The 24,792-nt window shown below is 44.3% G+C and overlaps 2 protein-coding genes across 3 annotated transcripts; one reads left to right on the top strand and one right to left on the bottom strand.

The window, feature by feature from the left end:
* Positions 2,080-2,842, top strand: LOC8072144 (photosystem II reaction center W protein, chloroplastic). The gene is made up of 2 exons (XM_002458533.2): positions 2,080-2,262; positions 2,356-2,842. Exons 1-2 carry the CDS (start codon positions 2,190-2,192, stop codon positions 2,661-2,663), a joined length of 381 nt encoding a protein of 126 aa, XP_002458578.1. The 5' UTR covers positions 2,080-2,189; the 3' UTR covers positions 2,664-2,842.
* LOC8072143 (alpha-mannosidase I MNS4) lies at positions 3,300-22,604 on the bottom strand. 2 transcript variants are annotated; one of them, XM_002456382.2, is made up of 17 exons: positions 22,401-22,604; positions 15,265-15,384; positions 15,085-15,177; positions 13,704-13,790; positions 12,750-12,840; positions 11,735-11,790; positions 11,237-11,309; positions 10,634-10,743; positions 8,005-8,055; positions 7,350-7,438; positions 6,959-7,040; positions 6,763-6,876; positions 6,374-6,453; positions 5,694-5,829; positions 4,896-4,966; positions 4,577-4,814; positions 3,300-4,055 (listed from the first exon to the last, which is right to left on the bottom strand). In XM_002456382.2, the coding sequence occupies exons 1-17, from the start codon at positions 22,539-22,541 to the stop codon at positions 3,705-3,707; spliced, it is 1,983 nt and encodes a 660-aa protein (XP_002456427.2). In that variant the 5' UTR covers positions 22,542-22,604; the 3' UTR covers positions 3,300-3,704. The 2 variants fall into 2 exon arrangements, with proteins under 2 accessions (XP_002456427.2, XP_021313275.1); XM_021457600.1 differs by lacking the exon at positions 22,401-22,604 and adding an exon at positions 21,704-21,775.

Raw genomic sequence — 24,792 nt, 5'->3', positions numbered from 1 at the left:
ACCTTTGGTGAGACACCCCGTTCGCCGGCGTTGCTCCTGCAGGCGATCCTCGACGAGGCCGACCTCTGGATCGCGGCCGGGTTTCGACGCCTTTCGGCCCTGGTGTGCCATCGCTCGCGTTCTTAGCGCGCGCCTGTCGATCCTTGTAGCGCTCTTCCTCTCTGCAATGTAGTCTCTTGGCTTTCTCCAGTAGACGTAGGGCTCTTTTCGGTAATCTTCGGATTACTGTGGGGTGTACGGACTCTCTTTCTGCTTAATGAAATACATGCCTTCGCATGTTCAAAAAAAAAATAGTCATACCGAGTAGATTTTGACTCTTAATTTCTCCTACATAATGTTATCGATTGCTAAAAGAAGTTAATATCATCTTAGTCTCTTAGAGGTGCTTTAGATACAAAACTATTAATATAAGTTTTATGACTAAGCTTGCATATTGTATAATTTAACTGATTGTTGGCCGAATTTGCCCAAGTTTTAGGTTGCTTCGGCTGCAAAAACATGGATTTACAGTTAGACAAATGTGTAAAAACTATGACATAATATTATCTTCCAATCACAATAATGGATGCCTTTTTTGTTTATTTTGAGGAACGCTATTCATACCATGATAACTAATATTGGTTACGAAACTTTGATAGTTTGACTAATTAACTTTATAGAAATGGTATTAAGATTTATATCTCTAAATAATTTTATTTTATTATGAAAGTATACAGCATAACTAATCTACTGATACTATTATGCATTATAAATATTATAACTTTTTTGTTATATATTTAGTTGAATTGAAAAAAAAAATCTTGAGAAGCGAGATGTGCAGGGAGTATTTGTGAATGGCCACACAAACTGAAGCTAGTCGTCGGCAAAATTTTAAGCGGCGGTCATGCCTTGTGGAACGTCAAGGCTTATCAAACATTATTTGAGTGTAAATGCATGCTCCAGCTGAATAAATAATGAATCGAGCTACTTTGGAGTTTTGAACCATTCCCCAAAGAAGCTAAAAGAAAACCGTCTCCTTCAGCTTATCTGCCTTCCCCTAAGTTTTAATCCAAAAGCAACTCGCCACGAGGTGAAAGTCTAACAGCTCGATGTAGTTCCAAAGGGCTTCCCCAAAAGTGGTGACGTTATAAAAAGGGAAGGCAGGCACTTTGTAATTGTCATAGTCTTTTTTTTATAAAGATACTCAAGAGGAAAAGTATCTTTCATCTTATATATCTTAAGAAAAACAAAGGTTGGTACAAAAAATAGACAATAAGATACAAAATGACCTCTAAAGAATAAGAGGACATTAAAGACCAAATTGGTTGTCTTCTTCCTTTGAACCTTTACTGTCTCTCGAAACTTGAAGATTGCACTGACAAGACAACCAAGAAAAAGGACACCTGCAAACACCCTAACTGGACAAGACTTTGAAGATCACAAAAGTCACTCGCCGCTCATAAGCACACCAAATACTAAGATCTGAAGCATATCTGATAGGTTAAACTCTCAATGGCCCTTTGCCGACGTTAGATCAAATGCCGTTGAGGTAGGGAGAGAGAGACATTATTCCAAAGTACCATCATTGCCACTACAACAGATTATTGCTGATGTGGAAATCTAAAGCCAACGTCTAGAGTGGAGTGTTGGGGACAGTCTAAGTTGCAGTTGTTATAGTTAACTGCAAAAGCTTCATATACTTAGAGAAAGACATTTCTTTTGTGAGAGAGAAAAGAGAATGTGATCCTTTGCAAGAAAAGAAAAGAAAAGAGAAGGGAGAGAGAGGGGAATAAAAGTGACCGTTAAAGGAGAAAGGCACTGTAGAGGCCACCAGAAATAAACTTATCTACTTGAGCCATTTTATTTGTACTGAAACCAACATTGCTGGTGCCTGGTGCCCAGCCAGCAGTCACCAGGCCACCTGGCTACCCTGAATTCCACGTCCAGAACTCCAGATGGCCATCGACGGGGTCCAGCTGGCTCAACCCGATTGGGTGCGAGTGGATAGGCCGCGGGTGCAAAAGGATAGCCAATCCCGTGCCTCACCCAATCCTAGCGGCGGCAGACGATTTGCAGCCACAGCGGTTCGTGATAATCTCTTTCGTATTCGCCTTTTTTAAAAAGGAAACGCCGCCAACTGGCGCACGGGAGCCACAGAGCAAAAGCACCACACTCCACTATCCAGCAAAAGAGATCCAGAGGCAGCAGTCATGGCCACCGTCAGCGCCGCCGCGGCGACCACCGTCGTTGCCCGCGCCGCGATCGCCAGGCCCAACGCTCTAGGTACGACACGGCACACGGCCAGTATATATATATTCGTTTTTTCTCGCGTTTCACGCGTTGCATGCTCACGCCGGAGCTCCTCGCTGTCCGCAGGGCTGCCCCAGCTGAGGGCGAGGAGCGAGAGGGTGCGGTGCAGCTACGCCAAGGACGCGGCCGCCGTCAGCGCCAAGGCCGCTGGCGCGTCGCTGCTCGCCGCCGCGGGCGCGGTGACCGCGTCGGCGGGGCCCGCGCTGGCGCTCGTGGACGAGCGGATGTCCACGGAGGGCACCGGGCTCAGCCTTGGGCTCAGCAACAACCTGCTGGGGTGGATCCTCCTGGGGGTCTTCGGCCTCATCTGGTCCCTCTACACCGTCTACACCTCCGACCTCGACGAGGACGAGGAGTCCGGCCTCTCGCTCTAGATCCATCCATCCATCCATCCACCCTCTCCTGCTGTTAAAGGATCTGCATGTAAACATGGTGGTGGCGGCCACCGGTGTAATTTCAGACATGGCTATTTGTATCTAAGCTTCACTTTTGCGAGATGTTAGCAGCTGGATTATAAGTAATAATATTTTGATCCGGCCGTGGAGATTACGCACGCACGTAGCAATAGCAACAGCAAATTTTGCCTTCTTTGATCCGTTCAAGAAAAACAACCGTTTTGAGCCCCGCCAGACAGGTTCTAAATAGCCCCAGACCCAGACCACAGTTCTTCCACTGGTGTAGCAGCATCCGTTGCTACTCCCTCCACCCTTTGCCGGCGAAGCGAGCGGCGATGCCGACCGACTCCACCGTTGTCGACCCTGACCAATCTAAACTGAGTCAGCCTTTCACCAGCGGACCCAGCCCAACCCAGCCCTGCAATCCCGCACCTAGCAACACTGCATCCTGGCTAGGCTCCGGCCAGTGGCAGTGGACACTAACATTACCCATCGGTCCATGCCCACGCCACGCCCATGCCTAATCAAGAGCATGTTAGCTTCAAATCCCTGAATTCGAATATAAAGTCTTGTAAGCTTGCACACTAAAACTCGTTTGCTGTTTATGATCTGTTCTACAACCAAAAAAATCCCATGTTGTATGCAGTGTCTCTTCATATGCATCTGGTGTACAAAATTCGTACCTTCTCTATTAATCAAAAGAATATCTATGTAACCAATACAGAAAAGAACAAATTAGTGAATGCCCACCCTGTAATATACTACTATCTGAAAGTAAATATCAATTTCCCACGTTCAAAGTCAGTCCTCAACGCAACAATATGGCGCCCAATCATCTCAAGAACTCCTTTCAGATGTTGAGAATCGGACAAGATACTGAAGCGTCTACCAGCCATTTGCTTGCTTGCTAACTTGTTCTGCATTCAGCAAGCTATTGACCCTGGAGATTCCACAGAAATGGGTCGCTACATGAACAAAGGGTCAGTTGATATCTTCGACTCAACACTCTGAGCAACCTCTTCATCTTTTGTCCTGTCCAGAGGTGCCCTCAATGTCCTCCATAAGTTCTTCAGTGTTCGCTCCAACAATATTATCACGGCTTGTGGAATCAGAATCAGAATCAGAATCAGAAGTTACAACAATGTTTCCATGATCTTGACTTCCAGACCCACTCTCCAAAGCCTCATCCTGTTGGCTTGTGACTGGGTGAGAGATTAATATAATAGAACTTGATTGGTCTTGGATGCTAGATTCTACTGCAGATTCACCATGATGCTCACGACTTTCAGAAGTCTGCTCTATAAAGTTATCCTCTCCATCAGAGTATGATATCCCAAGTTTCTGTGCATGAGTCAATCCTGGACAAACTCCCTATCAAAAAGGATATGTTAAGGTTGGAGAAAAGAAAAATAAACATAATTTAATCGCATGCACAATCTGAATTTTGTGCATGCATTTAGTGTTAATCTATTAGATGAAGAGGCAAAAACATAGATGGTTCTATTAGCAAGACTAGCATTCAAAATTCAATAAAAAAAAAGAATAAAACCAGGAAAACAGGATGCTCTTGTTCATGTAACAAAATACCAAATACACTGGATCAAGGTAGAAAACTAGCTTCAGATGCCATATACGCCACACTGAGACAGAAAGAAAACTACACCCTCCTTGCTGTATATTCATTGCTTTCTAACTCCAGTTAATTGATAACTGCAACCTGTTGGATGCCATATGCACCATTCTGTGTCTCATGGACCACATCAATAGACTCTTTAAAATAGCTTAGACTTCACACATTGTAATCCACTATTGTTCCATTTTCTGTCAACAAAGGTTACATATGCAGTGACCAAGGAATAAAAAATGTTAATCAGGAACCACATAAGAGTTACCTTGATGTAACCTCCTGTCTTAAACAACACGTTGGACGTTGAATAGAGACTGGAATGGGTTTGAATATCATCTAATTGGGTATAGTTTCCATTTTGATGCTTAGTAGAACTAGCACTAGCACCATATCCATGGTCGGCACCACCATTACAGAATGCTCCAAAATAAGAACAATGTTCATCTACCAAGGCTATCTCAGGAGTAACAGGTAGCAAATGACCCTCTGTACTAAATATGTACCTGCAGAGCCGATGATACACTGTAAGTATGAATAAGTCTGAATAAACACCTGAACTTACTGGATTCTGGTGTCGTACTTACTTATATGGTCCACTTTCAACAATATTGTCAGGGCCAGCAGCTAAATCAAAAAGAAGCCAGAGATATTTGACCTGGTATGTGCTGGTAGTTAGATTTCAGCAATAAAGGATAAATAAAGGAAAATGCCATGTATTTATGCCCTCTGTCCCAAAAAAAGAGTGCATTTCTAGTTTGGGTCTAAGTCAAATTTTCTTAAGTTTGACTAAGTTTATATAAAATAGTATCATTTTTGTCTCCGAATAGGTTTAGTCTGAAAATATATTCCATGATTAATCTAATGGTACTTATTCGGTATCATAAATGTTAGTACCTTTTTGCATAGGTTTGGTCAAACTTGAAACAAACAAGAAGTGTACTCCTTTTGGGATGGAGTAAATTTAGCAGCTTAATTAGCAAGGAATTGCTGGAATTTGAAACAAAATTATTCTGAGCTGGAACTTCTGTCCAGCACTCAAAATGGAAACAAATCAAGGAGTTTGTTTCGTCATAATAGGATACTTATTGAACTTTCGGAAAAGTGCAAAAGTAGGGGTATATTGCAATTACGTAAACTTAGAGATATTTTGTACAAACTGGAGCATAGTAAACCCTTAAATTGACACAATGACACCTGACATCTTTATGCAAAATACTAAGGCTAATATAGCTGATCCCATCTATTTTAAACTAAGGTCTTATAGATCCTGAGTTCCACACTGCATGTCCCACACAATCCCACTGCCAGAAACATTGCAGGCATACCAGCATCATATCATCAAAGGTAAAATTGGCAGCAGCATTTGCTGTAGGGATGCTCACCGTTTCTGCAAGGAAAAAACTCTCCATGTGATCATCCTGCTTGTGGGTTTCCACATCTGCTATGTGGCAGTAGCCACAAGGGCATCTAGCACCATATTGAAGGCTTGCTAATATGTCCCTTCCAACATCAAGGTATCTGCATTAATATAAAGATAAAACATTAAAGCCAGGGCATAGAATATAGGTAGGATACAGCTGAGTGAAGTGAGTATCAAAGTCTGCAAGTTGTGTATGTATAGGCGAAAATCAAATGGATCAGACACCAATAATACTAAAGAAATTACACAAGGAATTTTCAGCTCATGTTAATCAATTGAAACAACAGCCAATGAACTGGCAATGCAAGTGCTGCAACTTAATCACCATGTGCTTAGACTGGACTTGACTTTTGGCATAGCCACATAGCAGACATTGGTCAAGGGTAATCACAATTGCAGGATTATCTTGGGTTGTACGAGCAGGACATAGGTAGAAAATGACAGATTAAAATGTCATCGAATGTTTAGGGCAAATTTGCCCAAGTTTGAATAAACAACCTAAATAAAATCTAAAATTTAGTGAATCTTGCACTGACAGAAACTGTCCTTTTCTTTCTAACAGTAAGGAAGATTGCAACTTAAACAATAAATTTCTTATACAACAAAACCAAATATATCTTCACCTTGTAAAGAAAGACACACCTATGATCTCTGGTAGCCTTGAACAACCAATATGTGCTTTCAATCAACTCTGGCCGTAGCGGGTAGCTCCTTTGTCCATTCTATGAAATGTTGAAAATGGCAATATTAGTGCAAGTATAAATCAGTAACTCTCTTCTGTCCTTCAACTTTGTGCACCCAGCTATCACAGGCCAAAAGGAAAACTTCAATCGATTCATACAATTTTGCTACAATCCTTTTCCTGTAGTAAGGTCTAATATGAGAGTTTGAAGTTCAAGGGTTTAGAGTGCGTACTGCCACAAGGTTAGGTAAAATTTGTTTTTGTTTGGTATAATGAGAGGCAAATGGCAAGCCTTAGATAGGAGATTATGCTAATACCCTTGACTATTATAGCTTAACAGTTTCATTACCTGGACAGTGGATGTAGCAAGATTAAAACCTTCAGGGGTAAAACCATACTTTTTCCAGACGCTGAAGAAGGCAGCATGTGTGCGAATAGCAGGATCAACATCTCCAGCTAAGACCTTAAATCTAAGCAGCATAAGCAATCATCTAAAACATGTGCAACAAAGCCACAACAATTATCAGAAATATATGTAACCAAACCTGAAGCCCTGGCCAGAATGCCTGCAGACTATTGAAGAGTGGCCAAACAGTAGCACCAGAGTTCATATTGACCTCCACGTACCTGTGATGGAATTTTCATTTTTGGTTTTAAACAAGGGCGGGAGCATCACCACAGAGCTAAACAAACCTAGTTGCTTATATGTAGCACCTTTTTTCTGCTACAGATATAAATACTCCCACCTTTTAAAATGTAAGGCACAGTTTGACCAGATGTGGTCATCAAAGACTTACTTGACCATCATTACCTTTCATACTACATTGCCTATGACCATAAATTTATATCATATAAAGTACCTTTAAATGTGAATCCAACAGTACCAGATTTATATTCTATAACCCAACTGCAACGAATAGGAATTAGGATCGTTACCAAGGATCGTGATGGAGATAGTGCATGGCAGCTTTGTAAGCCTCCTGAAATATATACAGGTATTCTTCATCTCCAAACAATAAATACGCCTGTTGAACGTTGGCATACAAAATTAACTGTTAAAATGTTTGATAGTAAATAGTAAAAGAAAAGGAAGAATGAACAAAGCTAGGTGACGAGCATAGTTTTGTCCAAGCTCTAGCAAAGAATATATATCAGGGATAACTTCAATAATCTAATCTGAGACTAGTCGAGAGAGAGTAGATTATGTTTGGGTCCTTAAAATTTGCGTGCTATGCTCAAGTAAGAAACCTGAGAGCTCAAGTAAGAAACCTGAGAATCGTGCATTTATAGCCACAGATTTGTTTAGTGCACACTGTGCTCCCCGGAGTTGTGTTGAATTGTTGGTAACATAAACACAATCTTGGCTATAAATAAATTCTAGGCTCACGCTCATTAACTTCAGAATATCGCACAAGTTTTAAGGACCTGCAGTGTAACTCATTTTATGACATTATCAGTAATTCAGTACAGCATACCTTGAATTCTTTGTAAGGATGTGAAGTTTTTTTTTAAAAAAAATGAAAGTATGATTAAGGCACTGGGATGAACAAATATGAACGCCAAAAATAATAAACATGGTGGTCTTCCTTGCCTTTAGAAGATATTCATAGAATGAATCAATGCTTGTGCCAATTCCTGCATCCTACAACCAGAGAGAAAAATCACGTCATTAACAATAGTTCATGATGATCAATCAACTTAAAATTTAAGCATTGCAGAAAATAAAAACATTTTTAAAAAATATATTGATATACTTATGTGTCATGCAACGACAATTACATTAGTAAAATAGTCATGTAACCAGTCAGGAAGAAAACTCAAACATCTTGGATACATAACAAAATGGTTTCAGTCCATGGGGGTTATCAACTCTGTCTGAAAAGGTGAAGCCTAGTTTGCTAGGTGGAGATTCGTGGCACCTAGCCACCTAGGCACTAGGTGGAGCAAAATCAACTCACACAACACCTAGGCATTTTCTCATAGGGGTCTAGCACTTATCTACTCATAAAACTGGGACAAATGAGAGGTGGAGAATGGCAGACTATGGCCACAGAACTCATGGATGCATGATATTGTCATATTCTTAATTTCAATATGCCTTTTGAACAAGACATTACCCCAGATGCTAGCGCCCGGACGTCCGGCGCCAACAACGCGTCCGGACGCCGAGCCCCCCCACCCGCGCCACAGAAAAAAAAGAAATCTCATCCGCCTCTAATCAACTCACCTCTGCCCCACTCATCCCGTCCGGAAGACCGTTTCTTATCCGCTCCCTCCCAACCAACTTACCCCTGCCCCGCACAGAGGACCGCACTTCGTCCGTTCCTCGCGCAAGGAGCCCATCCTCCGTCCCCACGAGCATGGGATCGCCTCTGCCCCTCGCTTTGTCGGCCCCTAGCAGATCTGCCTGCCGCTAACTCGTCCCTACAACCTATCCCCATACTTGACGCTGCAACACAATATGTATAATAGTGCAACAACACCTGACATACTGCTACAACTAACAAGTTGAAGTAGCTGAAACATCATAAACATCGTATTACAACAAACAAGAATAATTGCTACAACAACATGCAAACAACTGCTACAACATACAGATTGAAGTATTGGATAGAACAGCTGAAACACCATAAATATAGTATTACAACAACAAAAAACGGCTGTTGCAACAACATGTAACAACTAATACAACAGCATAGGTTGAAGCATTAGATGGAGCAACCGAAACACCACAGACATAGTATTACAACAACATCGACCAACTGTTGCAACAAGATGCAACAACTAATACAACAGTGCAGATTAAAGCATTGGATGGAGCGACTAAAACACCATGGACATAGTACTACAACAACACCGAACAAATGTTGTAACAACATAAAACAAACTACTACAACATGCAGACTGAAGCAATTGAAACATCTCAAAACACAAAACTGCAACAACGACTAAAACCTACTGCAACGTCTAGATAGAACCATTGCAACAATGACGAGATCTGAACCCGAGAGCTCGCCGGAACCCTATCCTACTGCAACATCACCTGAAAAACATACTGCAAAAAACCAGAGAACACCATTACAACACGTACGAGCACTGAATCCCAAGAGCTCGCCGAAACCTTGGCCAACACAATATCCCGTAGATCTAGATCCAGAGGAAGAGCAGAAGGAGCAAGAGGTGGAGGAGGAGCAGAGGAGGGCTCAGATCTAGATCCACAAGAGGAGAGAGGGAAAAGGGAGTGAAAGGCTTCGGATCCAAATCCCTCTCCACCTACCTCGTTGGAGCCGCGTCGTTGTCTCCATCTCCAGATGCATGGAGGTCACGAGAGCGAGGGAGAAAGAGCAGGGAGGAAGGGAGTTGCGCCGCTCACTGAAAGCTGCCACCGTCGTGCTCTACTCCGGCGGCATGGATGGCGTGTGGGTCGCAGCGGGGAGGGATCGGAGGGAGAAAAGGAGGGAGGAGCGGCTCGTGCATGGCAGAAAGTGCGGCCGCATGGTCCGAGCGGTGGAAGTGGTAGCGGCTCGCGCATGGCAGAAAGTGCGGCCGCATGGTGCGAGCGGTGGAAGTGGCAGCGAGATGTGAGAGAAGAGTAGAGATGAAAAAATGAGTGGATGAGAAGGCGTGGGAGAGCAACAAAATGAGTGGACAGCAACGTCCGGACGGACGGACGTCTTATAGGTATCATTACCGATTCAAAAAGTACAACAGCCCTAGGCCACAACTAAACTCTAGGCCAACTGTCCAAGCATCACCGCCTGCCTAGCAGCTAGTGCTTTCTTGAAAAGAAATAGCTATTGAGTTGCATGCACCAACCAGTTCAACCCAAAAGCTTAAGCTGATGGGGAGAGGTGGGCAATTCACTTATATTCCAACACTCCCCCTCACGTGGAGGCTCCCTCAGGCCTCAGACGTGGAGTAGGAGCGAGCAGCAATTATTTTATTTAATTGCGCTGACCAGGATTCTAACTCGAGACCTCTGGCTCTGATACCATATTGAGTTGCATGCACCAACCAGTTCAACCCAAAAGCTTAAACTGATGGGGAGAGGTGGGCAATTCACTTATATTCCAACAATAGCAGGTCATCATCTCAACATATTCATCACTGACAGTATGCTGCATGGCTCCAAACATGTAACGAAATACACGGAGCTAAAATATTAACGGGAGAATGCTACCAGTTAATTTAAAACTACCACTGAAAGGACAAAACCAAACCTTCTGTGTCCATTCACCAGTAAAGACATTTATATGGGCACCAACAAGATTGAGTTTTGATCTGCGTGACCATATTCCACGCACTGATTTTTTTGTAACTCGCTCAAAAACTGCAAGAAAGAAGTAGAGGACTTCAAAATTATGGCACAACAGATGAATAATGAGTACCAAAATCACTGTTCAGAGGCCATCTTCTTCTGTTTAAGTATGATACATGACCAATGTAAATGAAGCATGAAATTAACAGACCAAGAACATAACCACTTATCTAAGCTGTACACTGTAGAGGACATTTTATGTTAAGCATGATAACTTATCTTCGGTTATAAAGTTTGCCCATGGTCAATAGTCAAAGGTATGCAGTATTGTGTTCTGATCATCTAATACAGAGTACTCTGACAGATATACACGTGCATTTTTTAAGTCTACACTCACACATTGCCATTGCTATTTGAAAAGTTTGCATAAAATATCCCCTGCATACTAACTGGTCAAAATAAACCACAAAAAAAAGACAGTCCTAGATCCTTGTACATGTAGAAAATGTACGGTAAACCAGTGCTGTCACTAAACCAGTGCACAATTACACATATTAAGACTTACCAGTATTATTAGTCAAGCGACTCAATATGCCAAATTCCAGTGTCAAAGTACCACCACCAGCCGTTGATGTTATCTGGAATAACATAGAGTGTCACCTCTCAGCAGTGAAACTCAAAACTGCTTATGCCCATTTGAGCACAAATAGAAAACTAGGTGACATTGACAGGGTGATGTTTTTTGCGATGAAAAGAAAAAAATGTGAGACAGGTGTCTCAAAACTTCAGTGTTCTTTTAGTTGTTTCAGCACTGGGTATCACTGGGTAGTCTCTCCATTCAGCCTCCTTATAAAATAAACAAGAGCAAGGCAACCTAGAAACTACCTTCCCCAGACTCTATCTTGTGTGGGACCTTTCAGCACTGCGTACAATCTTTATGTTCTTTTAGGTGGTTCCAAAATCAATATTCAGATTCAAGGTTCAAAATCATTAATAGGTATGCAGAACTATTTCTGTTTGCCAAGCTCTACAGCTAGCAATAGGGAGGAAGAAAGAAGCTTGCCTTGCTTTCATTTTCATCGACTCCATACATTAAATTAACAGATCCAAATGGAATACCTGCGAAGACAACACTAGTCAGGAAAGACATAGGAAATTAAGAATATAACATGATGTTAGAAAGGTAAAATGGTATTTTGTGTCAAGTTGACTGTAAAGCAAATGACCGGAACAAAACTGACCTGGCCCAAGCCCAGCCCTTGGCTGCTCTAGGGCCAGACCTGGGCAGAGGAAACCAGGCCCGTGAAAAAATGAGCCAGATTGAAACAATTTCTACAATTATTTTTCTGCTGGAAAATAGCAGTCAGACCATCCAGACCCAGCACAAAAACATCATGCCAACTCTGTCAGGGCCATTAATGGGCACGAATTTTAGGCCCAAAAACTATCAGGCTTTTTTCGGCCTGGCCTGGCCTGCAAACTGTCAGTGTCATGAGGAATTTTCATATGGTAGTTGGATGGAACAGTAGTCTAATTTAGCAAATTACTCCATGTATGATATTGAACAACATTCAGAACAGATTTATGTCCCAGATTGTGTCAGTAAAGAGTACCAAAATGGTTCAGGTACAAGCAGGTTTCAATTGAAATGATGACTTCCATGATTTACATTTTGCAAACCACCTTTCCTAGATAAATCTTGTCTCCAACAATTACATCCATTGAAGCAGTGCAGTAAAAATCAGATTAACTACTGAGAATATGAGACAACCACATATGATATAACTATACCTATATGACATCCAGTTTCAGTCTGCAAACTTGGAAAGACAAGTTAATATGACTATCATGAAGTTCTTTCCATCACTAAGCAATGTTTTTATTTATGTTTTCATTAGAGTAAAGCATCAAATGCAGTTGTGTGTTTGTAATTCCAGTATCGCCAAGTGACAATTCCCGACCAGTGGAAACAATCATTTTACAACAAAGAACATGAAAAAAAATTGGAATCAAATGTCTGATGCAAGATATAAGCCAGTCATTCCAGGAAGATTATAATAATAGAAAAGGTAATGAACCTGTAGGAGTGTCAAATGCGGGCAACAACCTCTGAGCCAAGTCAGCAGCTAAATGAAGTAACTGGTCATCATAAGATTGGATTCTCATACCCTGTCAATGAGAAGCTACAATAATTGGACCACTTGAACTGTACTGGGCTTCAAAAATCTCTTTGCCCAAGAAGCACTCTTAATAAACAAGGATCCAAATAACAAGAAGCAGAAAAATTTCAGTTCACGGTATTTTTTTGGTTTTGACCCCCTATAGCCATTATGCATTTATGCTAATTTTATTGTTTTCACATAATAACTCTGGAATCTTCTCAAGTCTTAGGCATGAATAAAATACGAAGGCTGAAACACTCAAAAATACATTTAGATATCTGTTGGTTTAACCCTGTTAAGTTTTACAGATTTAGAAACATGTCTTATTCATCTATGCACACACAATAGTTGGCATGATACTGTGGGTAAGGTAGCTTGCTAGTATTATGGCTCACTTTTGAGTACCAATGGACCTGCCTACCTTCAACCATTAATACAACCACATTCACAATGGCAATAGATGTTGACATATGACACATCAATATCATCTGAGTGATAGCTCAGTGGTAGAGCCTCCAGTTGAGAGGCTGCCAACCTGAAATTGAACCCAGGTACTCACAGGTTGCATGAGTACTTCCTTACAGGGTCTCAAACTCCTTTGTATTAATTAAGATAAAGCCAGAGCCCAGGGGGATGACTACTTTCCATGGCCACTTTTTTTCCCCAATATCATCTTACATTAGCTTTCGTTTTGCAGTGCAACTTCAGTAATGATTTCATGTCGCAGCAGTACTAAAAAAGAAAAAAAAGTGTAAAGCACCCAGTGAATAGCATTTTTTTTTTTTGACTAGTGAATAGCACCTATCAGGAAGCCAGTTAAAGAGATTACGAGCAAACAAAAAAAGAATGCACGTGATAGAACAGACGTACAGTGGCATAATCACTGGCAATCAGGTGAGCTGATAGCAGACCCCCAAGGATACGTATGTTGGTTTCAAAAACAGAGACGGTTTTATTCTGCATACATAGTAAGGAAACATTATTGTTCGAGCAGCATATACTGCAAACAAAAATGTGGTGTTAATAGGCTGTTAAACGTTGTAGCATTCTGAGTTCTAACCTATACACTTAACATTTAATCAAGCAGTAAAACAGCTACATCGCATAAAACTAAAAATACCAAAACAATAGAATATTGCATAAATAGAATAGCATGATTAGTACTAGTTTCGATACAGAAGAAAGACACATGAAAATTGGATATACCAAGAGAATCTTTCAAATGGGATTCAATGGCACATACTTAAATTTTCTCAATACATACAGAACAATTTTATTTGAGTTTTCCCTCCTTTCCAAATTGTAAGTCATTTTAGCTTTGTCCTAAGTCAAACTTGTTTGGCTTTGACCAAATTTATAAAAAGATGCACAAACATCTTCGACATCAAACTAGATTCATTAGATGCACCATGAAATTTATTTTGATAGTGCATTTATTTGACATTGTAGATGTTGATATTAATTCTCTATAAACTTAGTCGAAGTTAGACAAGTTTGACACTTTGACTTAGTACAAAGCTAAAAGGACTTACAATTGGAACGGACTAGATTAGAAGCTACAGTGATAATATTTCAAGAATACCATTTGATTATTAATGCAGAGCTTCCCAAATGCAAAATTTAACATATACTGCAACAGATATAATCATCATGACTCACCTAAGTTATAAGTCTAAAACTTTCAAGAATGTGCACTGTTACACTATCATATTCTAAATTGCCAAATATGGCTCGTAGAGCAAGCTAATTTAGCAAAAAAATTTCACAAACCCAACAGGATACAAGTTCTTGCATGCAAAGTTATAAACTGTTCAATCAATAGGAGATACTTTTTCTCAAACATCTACAGGAGATACTGAAAATGAGCTGAAGTAGTTTCTATCAGATGAGAGAATTATGGTAGTATTTATTTGGCTAAAAGGACGTAAAGATAGTGTAACCACATTTGCAAAGGTTTTAATACATGCAAATTTGGAAATGAGATTTCAACTCATCGTTGTATTAAATATTTACATCACACATAAGTAGTATTTTCAGTTAGTACCTAACGATCTTGCTGCCAATCAGAGACTAGCAAATGGATGCATAATTGTTAATTAGCATCTATCCATTCACATTAGATGCAAACTCAAGAATTGGTCATCTATCGGCAAAACAAATCCAATACAGTTACTTGATTCTAGTGAATATTCAGTCTGAAATATCTGGTTAGTAAAACCAAATTGACTTAATGGTCCACATGTTTACTTACAATATCAAAGCGGACATTCTTACCAACCCACTCCACAGCAGCACCAAATTTCTCCTTATCACCCAGTAAAGCCAAGGTATCCAAAGAATCGATCTGTCAATGAAGCAAATTTTCATGAATGATGGCAGGTCCATGATGGTGACAGATTGTATGAAATACACACAAATCTCATCTTCTTACAAGAGTGAGCGCGTAACCACCAAGGGAGTCTTCACCTTGGCAACTTAAGGGTCGCAGCTCATCGAGTGGGAAAGCATACTTCATGTACCCATCAAACGCATGATAGAACATATCCTTCACCTACATGAAATATGTTATTTTTAAGCCAGTGTCTAAGCAAATAAATCTTGCCATAAAATAAGGGGTCAAGAACAAGGCTAGCTTGTCCTTGTAGGTATGAGTTAATCAAAGACAATACGAATATGATCAGTTGCCAAATTAACACATGCTATCGCAAAAGAATGATATGGAAGATATATCTATGTGGAAATCAAGTTCCTTGGAGAATCCATCTCGGAGAACTGTACTGGCCGCAGCCGCACCTCATAGTTTGGGTTCATATTTTAGCCCAGCTAACAGGGCAGACCAGTCACTAGGCCCAAGGCCCTAGTCTTTCGCTTAGCAAATGTTAACTCCCAAATATTTCAGCCTGTCCAAACTAATGGCCCCAGTCTCCCAGGCTATAAATCACTCCATCAGCCCATTTAACTGTCTGGCCCAACACCAACTCCCAGTACCAAGGCATACATGCATGGCTCTTGCCTCACTCTTGGCTCGCTCTCACCTCCTCTCTCCTTCCCATTGAGCAGAGGAACGCCACCGGGGTCGGGGATTCCCCAACGCCAATCCTAGCTAGCAAAGGGCTGGCAGGAGTAAATCAACAACCCTGGCAGCACCTATCCTGTTCTCTATCTCAGCCCTCAATGGCTCACCCATGCAGCAGCACTGCCTGCACCATCCATCGCATGCTGGCAGGTCACCTGGTGTGACTCCAGACTCACTCCTTCCAGTGTGACTCCAGACTCACTCCTTCCTGTTAGAGGTAACACAGATTTTGATTAGCCTTGAGGCCCCTAACCCCAGGCGTCTCCTTCATATATATAGAGAAAGACAGATATTGCATTGATTACAAACAGCTCACTAGAGCTTTAATTAGACAGACTAGCTGCCTGGGTACCCGCACAACTCTTGGGCTACCCAAGGCCTTTAATGACAGAAATTTAACTAGCACAGTTATCTAAGAAATGCTTAGGAAGCAGGGCTTATTAACTACATTTCTCCCCCTAAGGCCTGCTTCAATTAATCTTGATCTCCTTGATCCCAATCCTGCTCCTCATCTCTTCCAGCTTGGTTTTGCCCAAAGCTTTAGTCAGTATATCAGCGAGCTGATCTGCAGTGGGAATGAACTCTGTCTTGATGCTACCATCTTCCACACAATCTCTGATGAAATGATGCTTGATTCTAATATGCTTGCTCCTGTCATGGAAAACAGGATTCTTTGCCAAAGCCAGAGCAGACTTATTGTCTACTCTGAGTTCCACCACTTCAACTTTTCTTCCCAACAAATCTGCAAACAGTCTTGACAACCACAAAGCTTGGGTTGCAGCTGTTGTCATCGCCACATATTCAGCCTCACAGCTGGACAGAGCAACAACTCTCTATTTGACAGACTGCCAGCTGACCAGGCTGGTTCCAAGGAAGAACAAACATCCAGTTGTGCTTTTGCTTGAATCAACATCTCCAGCCAAATCTGAATCACTGTAACCCACAAACCTTGCTTTGCCTGTTGATCTGGTGTAGCAAAGCCCATGATCTAGTGTACCAGCCAGGTATCTCAAGATCCTCTTCACAGCCTGAAGATGTTCAGTTGTTGGCTTCTCCAGAAATCTGCTAACATACCCTACAGCAAAAGCCAAATCTGGTCTGGTGTGCACTAGGTATCTCAAACTGCCAACCAGTCTTCTGTACTGAGTTGGATTTACTTCTTTTGCTGTGCTTTCCTTGCTCAATTTCAGCCTTTCTTCCATGGGTGTGGTGGCTGGATTACAACCTGCCATACCACCAAGCTCAAGTATCTTCTTAGCATAATGGGTTTGCTTCAGAGTGATGTTCCCTTCTGATTGTCTCACCTCAACTCCCAGATAGAAGGACAGAAGACCTAAATCACTCATTTCAAAGGTTTGCTTCATCTTTGCCTTGAAAGCTTCAATCTTCTGCTGATTGGCTCCTGTGATGATCAAATCATCAACATAGACTCCAATTACCAGTAAGGAGTCACCTGATCCCTTTCTGTACATAGCAGCTTCATACACATTCTGCTCAAAACCCATCTGCTTGAGAGTGAAGTCAAGCTTGGCATTCCATGCCCGAGGAGCCTGTCTCAGGCCATACAGGGCCTTGTGCAGCCTGTACACTTTCTTCTCTTCTCCTGTTACAGCAAAACCTGGAGGCTGTGTAACATAAACCTCCTCCTGGAGTTCTCCATTCAAAAATGCAGACTTCACATCCATGTGATGTACTGCCCATCCCTCTTGTGCTGCTAAGGCAAGCAAAACACGCACTGATTCCATCCTTGCAACTGGTGCAAAAGCATCTTCATAGTCAACTCCTTCCTGCTGCACAAAACCACGGGCCACAAGTCTTGCCTTGTGCCTAATTACAGCTCCATGTTCATCCTTCTTCAGCTTAAACACCCATTTTAGTGAAATGGGACGGTGACCAGGACGGGGAGAAACAAGTTCCCAAGTCCCATTCCGCTCTACTGATCTCAGCTCCTCCTTCATCGCTGCTTGCCAATCTGGATCATCTTTGGCTTCTTCATAGCTTGTAGGCTCACCAGAATGGGTGAGATTCAGTTCTGCAAACAGCCGCTGCGCTGGCGGAGGGGTTGGCTGATCACCAATAATGTCATGAATCTTCCGATAGCGGAGTTCTTCATCGTCATGGTAGGCATCCACCCTTTCATCATCATCTTCCAGGGGAGTCACATGCTCAACCTGAGGACTTGCTGGAGCTGGTGTAGGTGTTCTGGGTGACGCAGGCGCCTCTGCCTCCGCTGCGGGCTCCTCTGCTTCTGCTGCAGGCTCTCCTGCATCCACCGGAGAGAAACCAGGCGATGCAGGATGTGGCAAAGGAGATAGTGAAGGCGACGCTGAACTTCCTGCTTCAGGGAGTTCCTCCGCCCATGGGAATTCAACAGAAAACTCACTGCCCGCTGCTTCTGGTGTGCCTACTGCTGGTGATGCCCAGTCCCAGCCGCGGCCTTCGTCGAACACCACATCACGGCTGACACGCACACGCTGGGACACTGGATCATAGATACGGTATGCCTTGGCCCCTTCCGCATAGCCGATAAACACGCTAGCCTCTCCGCGGTCATCGAGCTTGCGAAGCTGAGTAAGCCGCCGGGTATAAGCCACACAGCCAAAGACCTTGAGGTGGCCGACTGTTGGTGCCCGACCATGCCACGCTTCATAAGGAGTGACATTCTTCAGCGCCTTCGTCGGGGATCGATTCAGGATGTGTACAGCCGTCATCACAGCCTCCCCCCAAAACCGAGAGGGCATCTGGCGTTGCTTGAGCAGAGCTCGTGCCATGGCCACCACTGTTTGGTTCCTGCGCTCAACAACACCGTTCTGTTGCGGTGAATAAGGGGCACTGAAATGCCGTTTAATACCTTCATCAGCGCAGTATGCAGCAAACTCTGCGACGGTGAATTCACCGCCATTGTCAGTGCGCAGGACCTTCAGCTTGCGCCCGCTTTCCACCTCTGCTGCCACCTTAACCTTCTTGATTGCTTCTGCTGCTGCGTCCATGGATGGCAGCAGCACAGCCCACATAAAGCGGGTGGCGTCATCGACAAGCAGCAAGATATAGCGGTTGCCCGCCGGTGTCGCTGGCGTGACCGGACTGCACAAGTCACCGTGCACCAGCTCAAGCTGATTCTGGGCACGGTATGCTGCTGCAGCCGGAAAGGAACGCCGTCTCTGCTTGGTGGTAACGCAGGTGTCACACACCTGCTCAACATGGTCGACCACCGGCATCCCGCGCGCCATCTCCTCCTTGCTGAGTCGCCGGAGTGCATCGAAGTGCAGATGGCCGAAACGCTCATGCCACTGCCACGCCTCTTCATCCTTGCGTGCCGCGAGACAGACAGGTTGTGCAGCCTCAAGATGCAGAATATACAACCTATTCTTCCCTCTGCGTACCTTGGCGAGCAGACGGCGACTCTTGTCCCAGATGCGAAGCACGCCATCATCAATCTCAACCTTGGACCCTCCTTCATCAAGCTGTCCCAGACTTATGATAGAGTTCTTCAGCGCTGGAATGAAATAGACGCCATGAAGAACCCTCTGCTCACCGGTCTTGGCTTGGAAAACAATAGACCCGACGCCCTTGATCTCAACCTTCGACGCATCCCCGAACCGGACCGTTCCTCGAACGCCAGTGTTCAGATCAGCAAAGAGCTCTTGGCGCCCGGTCATGTGATGCGTCGCGCCGGAGTCCAGGTACCAGCCGCTGTCCACCTCTTATTCGTCCACGCCGAGGTAGGCGCGAGCGCGTGGCTCAGAGAGCTCGACGTGCTGCGCCATGTAGCTGTGCGCCGGCGTGCTCTGTTCCAGGCTGATGAAGCCATGTGCCAGAAACAGAGCACCATCTTCATCGCACTCAGCGTACTGGGCGCGCGCTTCATGCCTTCCTTGGTTCCCACCACGCTGCCCAGCCTGATTTCCGCCGCCACGACCTCCACCACGGTTGCCACCACCGCGGCCAGCACGGTTTCCCCCTCCGCCGCGCTCTGCATCTTCACGGCGTGGCTGGGGACACTCACGTGCCCAGTGGCCTTCCTGGTTGCAGTTGAGGCAGGTGTTGGGGCCAACACGGCCAGCGCCTCTGCCTTCTCCACGTCCGCCACCACGGCCAGCACCTCTGCCTCGTCCGCGTCCACCACCACGGCCGCGTCCGCCGCCACCGCCATGCTTGTTCTTGAAACCAGAACCGCCAGCTTCTTCTGCGCCTTGCTTCTCCTTCTTCAAACGCGCACGCCACTGCTCCTCGGTGTACAGCAGCTTGCCGTTGACGGACACCGGCTCTGTCACAGCTTGCGCTTCACGTTCATCCACCGCCTTGAGCCTTCCTGTCACCTCCTCAAGCGAGAGTGCCTCGAAATCGAGGAACTGCTCGATGGCGACGACAATCTGCGCGTACTTGGCAGGCACCGTGCGCAGAAACTTCTCCACAACACGCTTCTCGTCGATGTCCCTGTCACCATGAAGAACAAGCTGCTGGTGCAGAGTTGACAGCCGCAGGGCAAAATCCTCCACCGACTCGCCAGGCTTGACATCCATGTTCTCCCACTCCCGACGCAGCCGCTGCAACGTCGCTCGGCGGACCCTGTCCACACCGATTCGAGTCGCAGCGATGGCATCCCATGCCTCCTTTGCTGTCGCCTTGTCAAGGAGCGAGAGCCCCAACTCCTTGGGCACAGACGCGACAATCACCTCCAAGGCTCGCCTGTCGTCGCGGTACTGCACTGGGCCTCCTTCGACAGCTTCCCAGAGATCGCGCGCCTGCATCCTGAGCTTCATCGTCTGGCTCCACTCATAGTAATTTGTCTTGTCCAGCATTGGCCATGATGTGCCGCTGCCGGAGTCGCGGTAAACCACCCTGCCTTGCGGTGATTCATAGCGGCCGCCGCCACGACGCCTTCTGTTACGCAGTGGTGACTGCGAACGGCGCCTGTCCCGCGATGGAGTCCTCTGGCTCCTCAAGTCCTCTTCCTCTTCCTCCTCTTCTTCTCCCTTCTCAGCAGCAATTTCGGCCCGCAGCTCCTGCGCCGTCCTTGCTGCCGCCTCTGCAGCAGCCGCCGCCTGCTGTGCTGCCTGGACTGCCAGCGCTGCTGCTTCTTCTGCAGCCTTCAAACGCGCGGCCTTGAGCCTGGCAACACGCTCAGCAGAGGTCGACATGGGTGGAGGAGGTGAGGAGTTGGCATCGTGGCTCTCTGGTGTCTAACCTAGCTCCGATACCAAATGTTAGAGGTAACACAGATTTTGATTAGCCTTGAGGCCCCTAACCCCAGGCGTCTCCTTCATATATATAGAGAAAGACAGATATTGCATTGATTACAAACAGCTCACTAGAGCTTTAATTAGACAGACTAGCTGCCTGGGTACCCGCACAACTCTTGGGCTACCCAAGGCCTTTAATGACAGAAATTTAACTAGCACAGTTATCTAAGAAATGCTTAGGAAGCAGGGCTTATTAACTACACTTCCAGTTTCCCACCCTTGGTCACTCATCATTCCTCCACAAATCCTTCCAGACCTCGGCTCTTACCGTCCTTCACTGGACGCTTGACTATTTGAGTAAATATGACCATCTGCCCCAGGAAGCGATTTGCAAGCAGACCAGCATTTTAATATTGTCAGGTAAGTTTTCACCTGCAGCTATTTGCACATTCAAAAGGATCTAGCGCATTGACTTAGATTAGACAACTAGTGAAGTATAATTAGAAATCTACTTTAAGCATCTTTAATTGGATTACAAAATGAAGAGAAGTGACATTGGCTTCTTATTTTGCTCATGGTCCTGCAACGTAATTGAAGCATACCTCCCTCACCTCCAAAACAAGAAACAGTAGAAACCAGACAAGACGCTGGTTTCTTATTTTGCTCATGAGATTTGAATGAAGAAAATCTTGAAGAACTACTTAGTTCTGTGCGGCCTGCCATATAGTTAAGCATGGAGTTCAATTAGCATCTCAACTGGGAAATTCTCCTTTATTTTTGCTATTTTCCATTACGATGGCCAGCATTGATAGCTTTGTGCCCTTAATTTTCTGCCCTAGTTTTCACCGATCGCTAGACCAACCACAGCCAGCCAACATCAGCTTCAAGATCCACGAAGTAGCTATTCTTTGGTATCCTGGTCTTTATTGCTAAGGCCAGCCACTGTGACACAGACATGGTAACTAGCAGCCTACTCAAATGAGTGTGACATATACAATTGAGACACGCCTACAAGCTTAGCACATGATCAGTAGAACCATTTACCAGAATTGGTAAAACATACCAAGCATGAACAAAAGCAATTGTGCAATAGCAGCATAACAAAACCGCGATCTGATCAACTCGCATCAGACATTAACAGACAATGAATGTAAGCAAGCTAGAAAATTCGCTCAATCATCAACCGAAATTACAAAATCAGCTAGCTACACGCTAAAATCACCACTCAAGCACTAACTTGGGGCGGAGCTACGGAACTAGCAATGTGTAGAAGAGTTAGGAGCGGCGGATCTGAGGGGCCGGCCATACCTCATCGCGGAGCCGGCGCGCCTCGGAGGGCGTGACGCCCTCAGCGACGGCGGCACCGGGGAGAAGAGTGGCGGCAGCGAGGAGGGCGGCGGAGAGACAGAGGAGTGGAAAGCCTCGGTGCCGCCGCCGGATCGGCTGCATCGAGCTCGGACCTCAGGACGGGCGGGCCCGAGGTTGGAAGGAGGAATGTACAGTACTGAGCTAGATAGGATTATATGACACGTTGCCTTCTGGAAATACGGAATCGAGATTTTAAATTTCAACTGACCACATATGCCTAGAAATTATATAAAAAACAGACCTATGATTAAGATTTTTGACCATAGCACATTCGTTTGATTTTATTGTTAAATCTACCAATCTATACAGCAGGCTGCAGCTTAACCGAAAATTCAAATATAATAACATTACGAGAAAAAACAATTTTAGAACTACAAGCTATGATAACATATCCAAAAAAACATGCTTGATTTTAATGACACTTGAAAAGTTACAAGATTTTTGGAGCTCAGCAACTCCAACCCACCTCCTAAATAAGTCTTTATTCTAAATCTAGAATTTGATCAAAAAATCAACTTCAACTCACTTCCTACTTGGGCTTCCATTTTACATGTCCTCTCAAATTATAGTTTCAGCTCGTCATATCTAGAACCCCTATCTAGTAGATCCCACCCAGTTTCCTCTTCCCACCCATAAATCAAGACAAAAATATGTGAGATAAGGACTTGATCTGTTTTTTTCCATTGGAGTTTGGTCTTAATTTGAGCTCCTACTTTTTTTATTATAGCTTGTAAATAAAAATTTAAGGGCTTAATTTAGAGATTTGGACTGGAGTTAATCTAAGTCCTTCATTTTTTTAACTTTCTACTAAGAGCACTACCATTACGCTCCAATATAAGTGAGACTGTCCGAAAAAGTTGAAAACGCGTCTACCGATATAGGATTGAGAGGGCAACTAGAGGGATGATGATTTCAAAAAAATCAAGAAGAAACCTCAATTAGGTGAAATAATAATATACAATAACTAGAAGGTTAATAATCAAAATAACAAAAATATATACGGTGTGTTTGGTTTGTAGCCCCAGGTAGCCTGGATAGCCCAGTGTAGCTAGATCAGCCCGAACTTGCCCCATATAGCCAATATGGGCTTCTTTGGTTATTAGGCTCTCCCTGGCATGATTTTCATTTTCAAGTTTTTGGTTTGATGTAATTTTTCTTGGCTAACCTAGTGTAGCCGAGTTATGCGTGTTTGGTTGTTGGTTTACCTGTTGGGTGGCTTCACCAATAGGGTGAACTGGTAGCCTTACCCCTCCCCCTTTCTTCATTGTAATAAAAAGTCGGACGTCGTCCATCTCGAATCGGTCACCCATTTGTTCACCTCTCGTCAAGCCTCCCATTCACCCCTTCGCGTCCCTCTCGCCGAGCCTCGAGCACTCCATCCCTAGGTTGACGTCTCCACTCGTGCTCGACGATGAGCGACTACCAGCCCGCCACTGACGCCGACATCTGCCGTGGCCTATATCGTTGCCAGGGGGCACTGGTTGCCATGAAGTAGAGGGGAAGAGGAGGGAGAGTGCGGGCGCACACCAGTGCCACGGGGCCTTACCAGGAACTCTGACGACCTCCGCCGCCGGGGATGGAACAACGAGGAGGCGGGAAACGGGGAGCCCCTGAGGTGAAGTGTTGCGAGGCAGCGACCGAGAGCGGCGGCTCGAGAGAGGAAATAAGTGAACAGTAGCCTAAAACCCTAGCCAAGCGATGAAGCTTCCCCTTTTATTCGGCGGCCGACCAAGGCCAAGCGGGCCCACCACAGCGCCCGCATGCAGAGCGGGACGGAGCCTGGCTCCAGAAGAAACACTAACCCCGAGTTTCTTTCTGGGCCTGGCTTCAAATGTACGGGTGGGCTCCTAGAGCCTAGCTATATGGATTGGCCTGCAAACCAAACAACCGAAATCTGGCCCAACCTGGTCAAAAGCCAGCATGGGTCTGTTTGGTTGTCTACATAATTTCTTATCAAGACCATTATAATGCCTCTGTTTGGTTACCTACACAAGCCAATATGTAAGCCAACACTTTCCCTCATACTAAAAGTAATGTAAATCTCATTCTTTTAAGAGCTAGAGAATCTAAATTTTAACTAGATTTACAAAGAAAATATCAACATGTATAATTTTTAATATATTTGCTATAAAAATCAAATACATTCAATTCAATACTTAGTCTAAAAATTACGCTTCATAAATAATATTTGGTTCAATTTGATAGTGGAGATGAGATTTACAGTCTTCTCGGGACGAGGGAGAATCTACCCATGTAACCCATAGCATCCATCTCGCCGTGCCCGTCCCGCTCGCTCCCGAGCCTGGTGTTGCACTGCTGCCGCGAAGTGTGG

Source organism: Sorghum bicolor, chromosome 3 (genome assembly GCF_000003195.3).
Source record: "Sorghum bicolor cultivar BTx623 chromosome 3, Sorghum_bicolor_NCBIv3, whole genome shotgun sequence".
Lineage (NCBI taxonomy): Eukaryota > Viridiplantae > Streptophyta > Magnoliopsida > Poales > Poaceae > Sorghum > Sorghum bicolor.
This window is presented reverse-complemented; position numbering and strand designations above follow the sequence as displayed.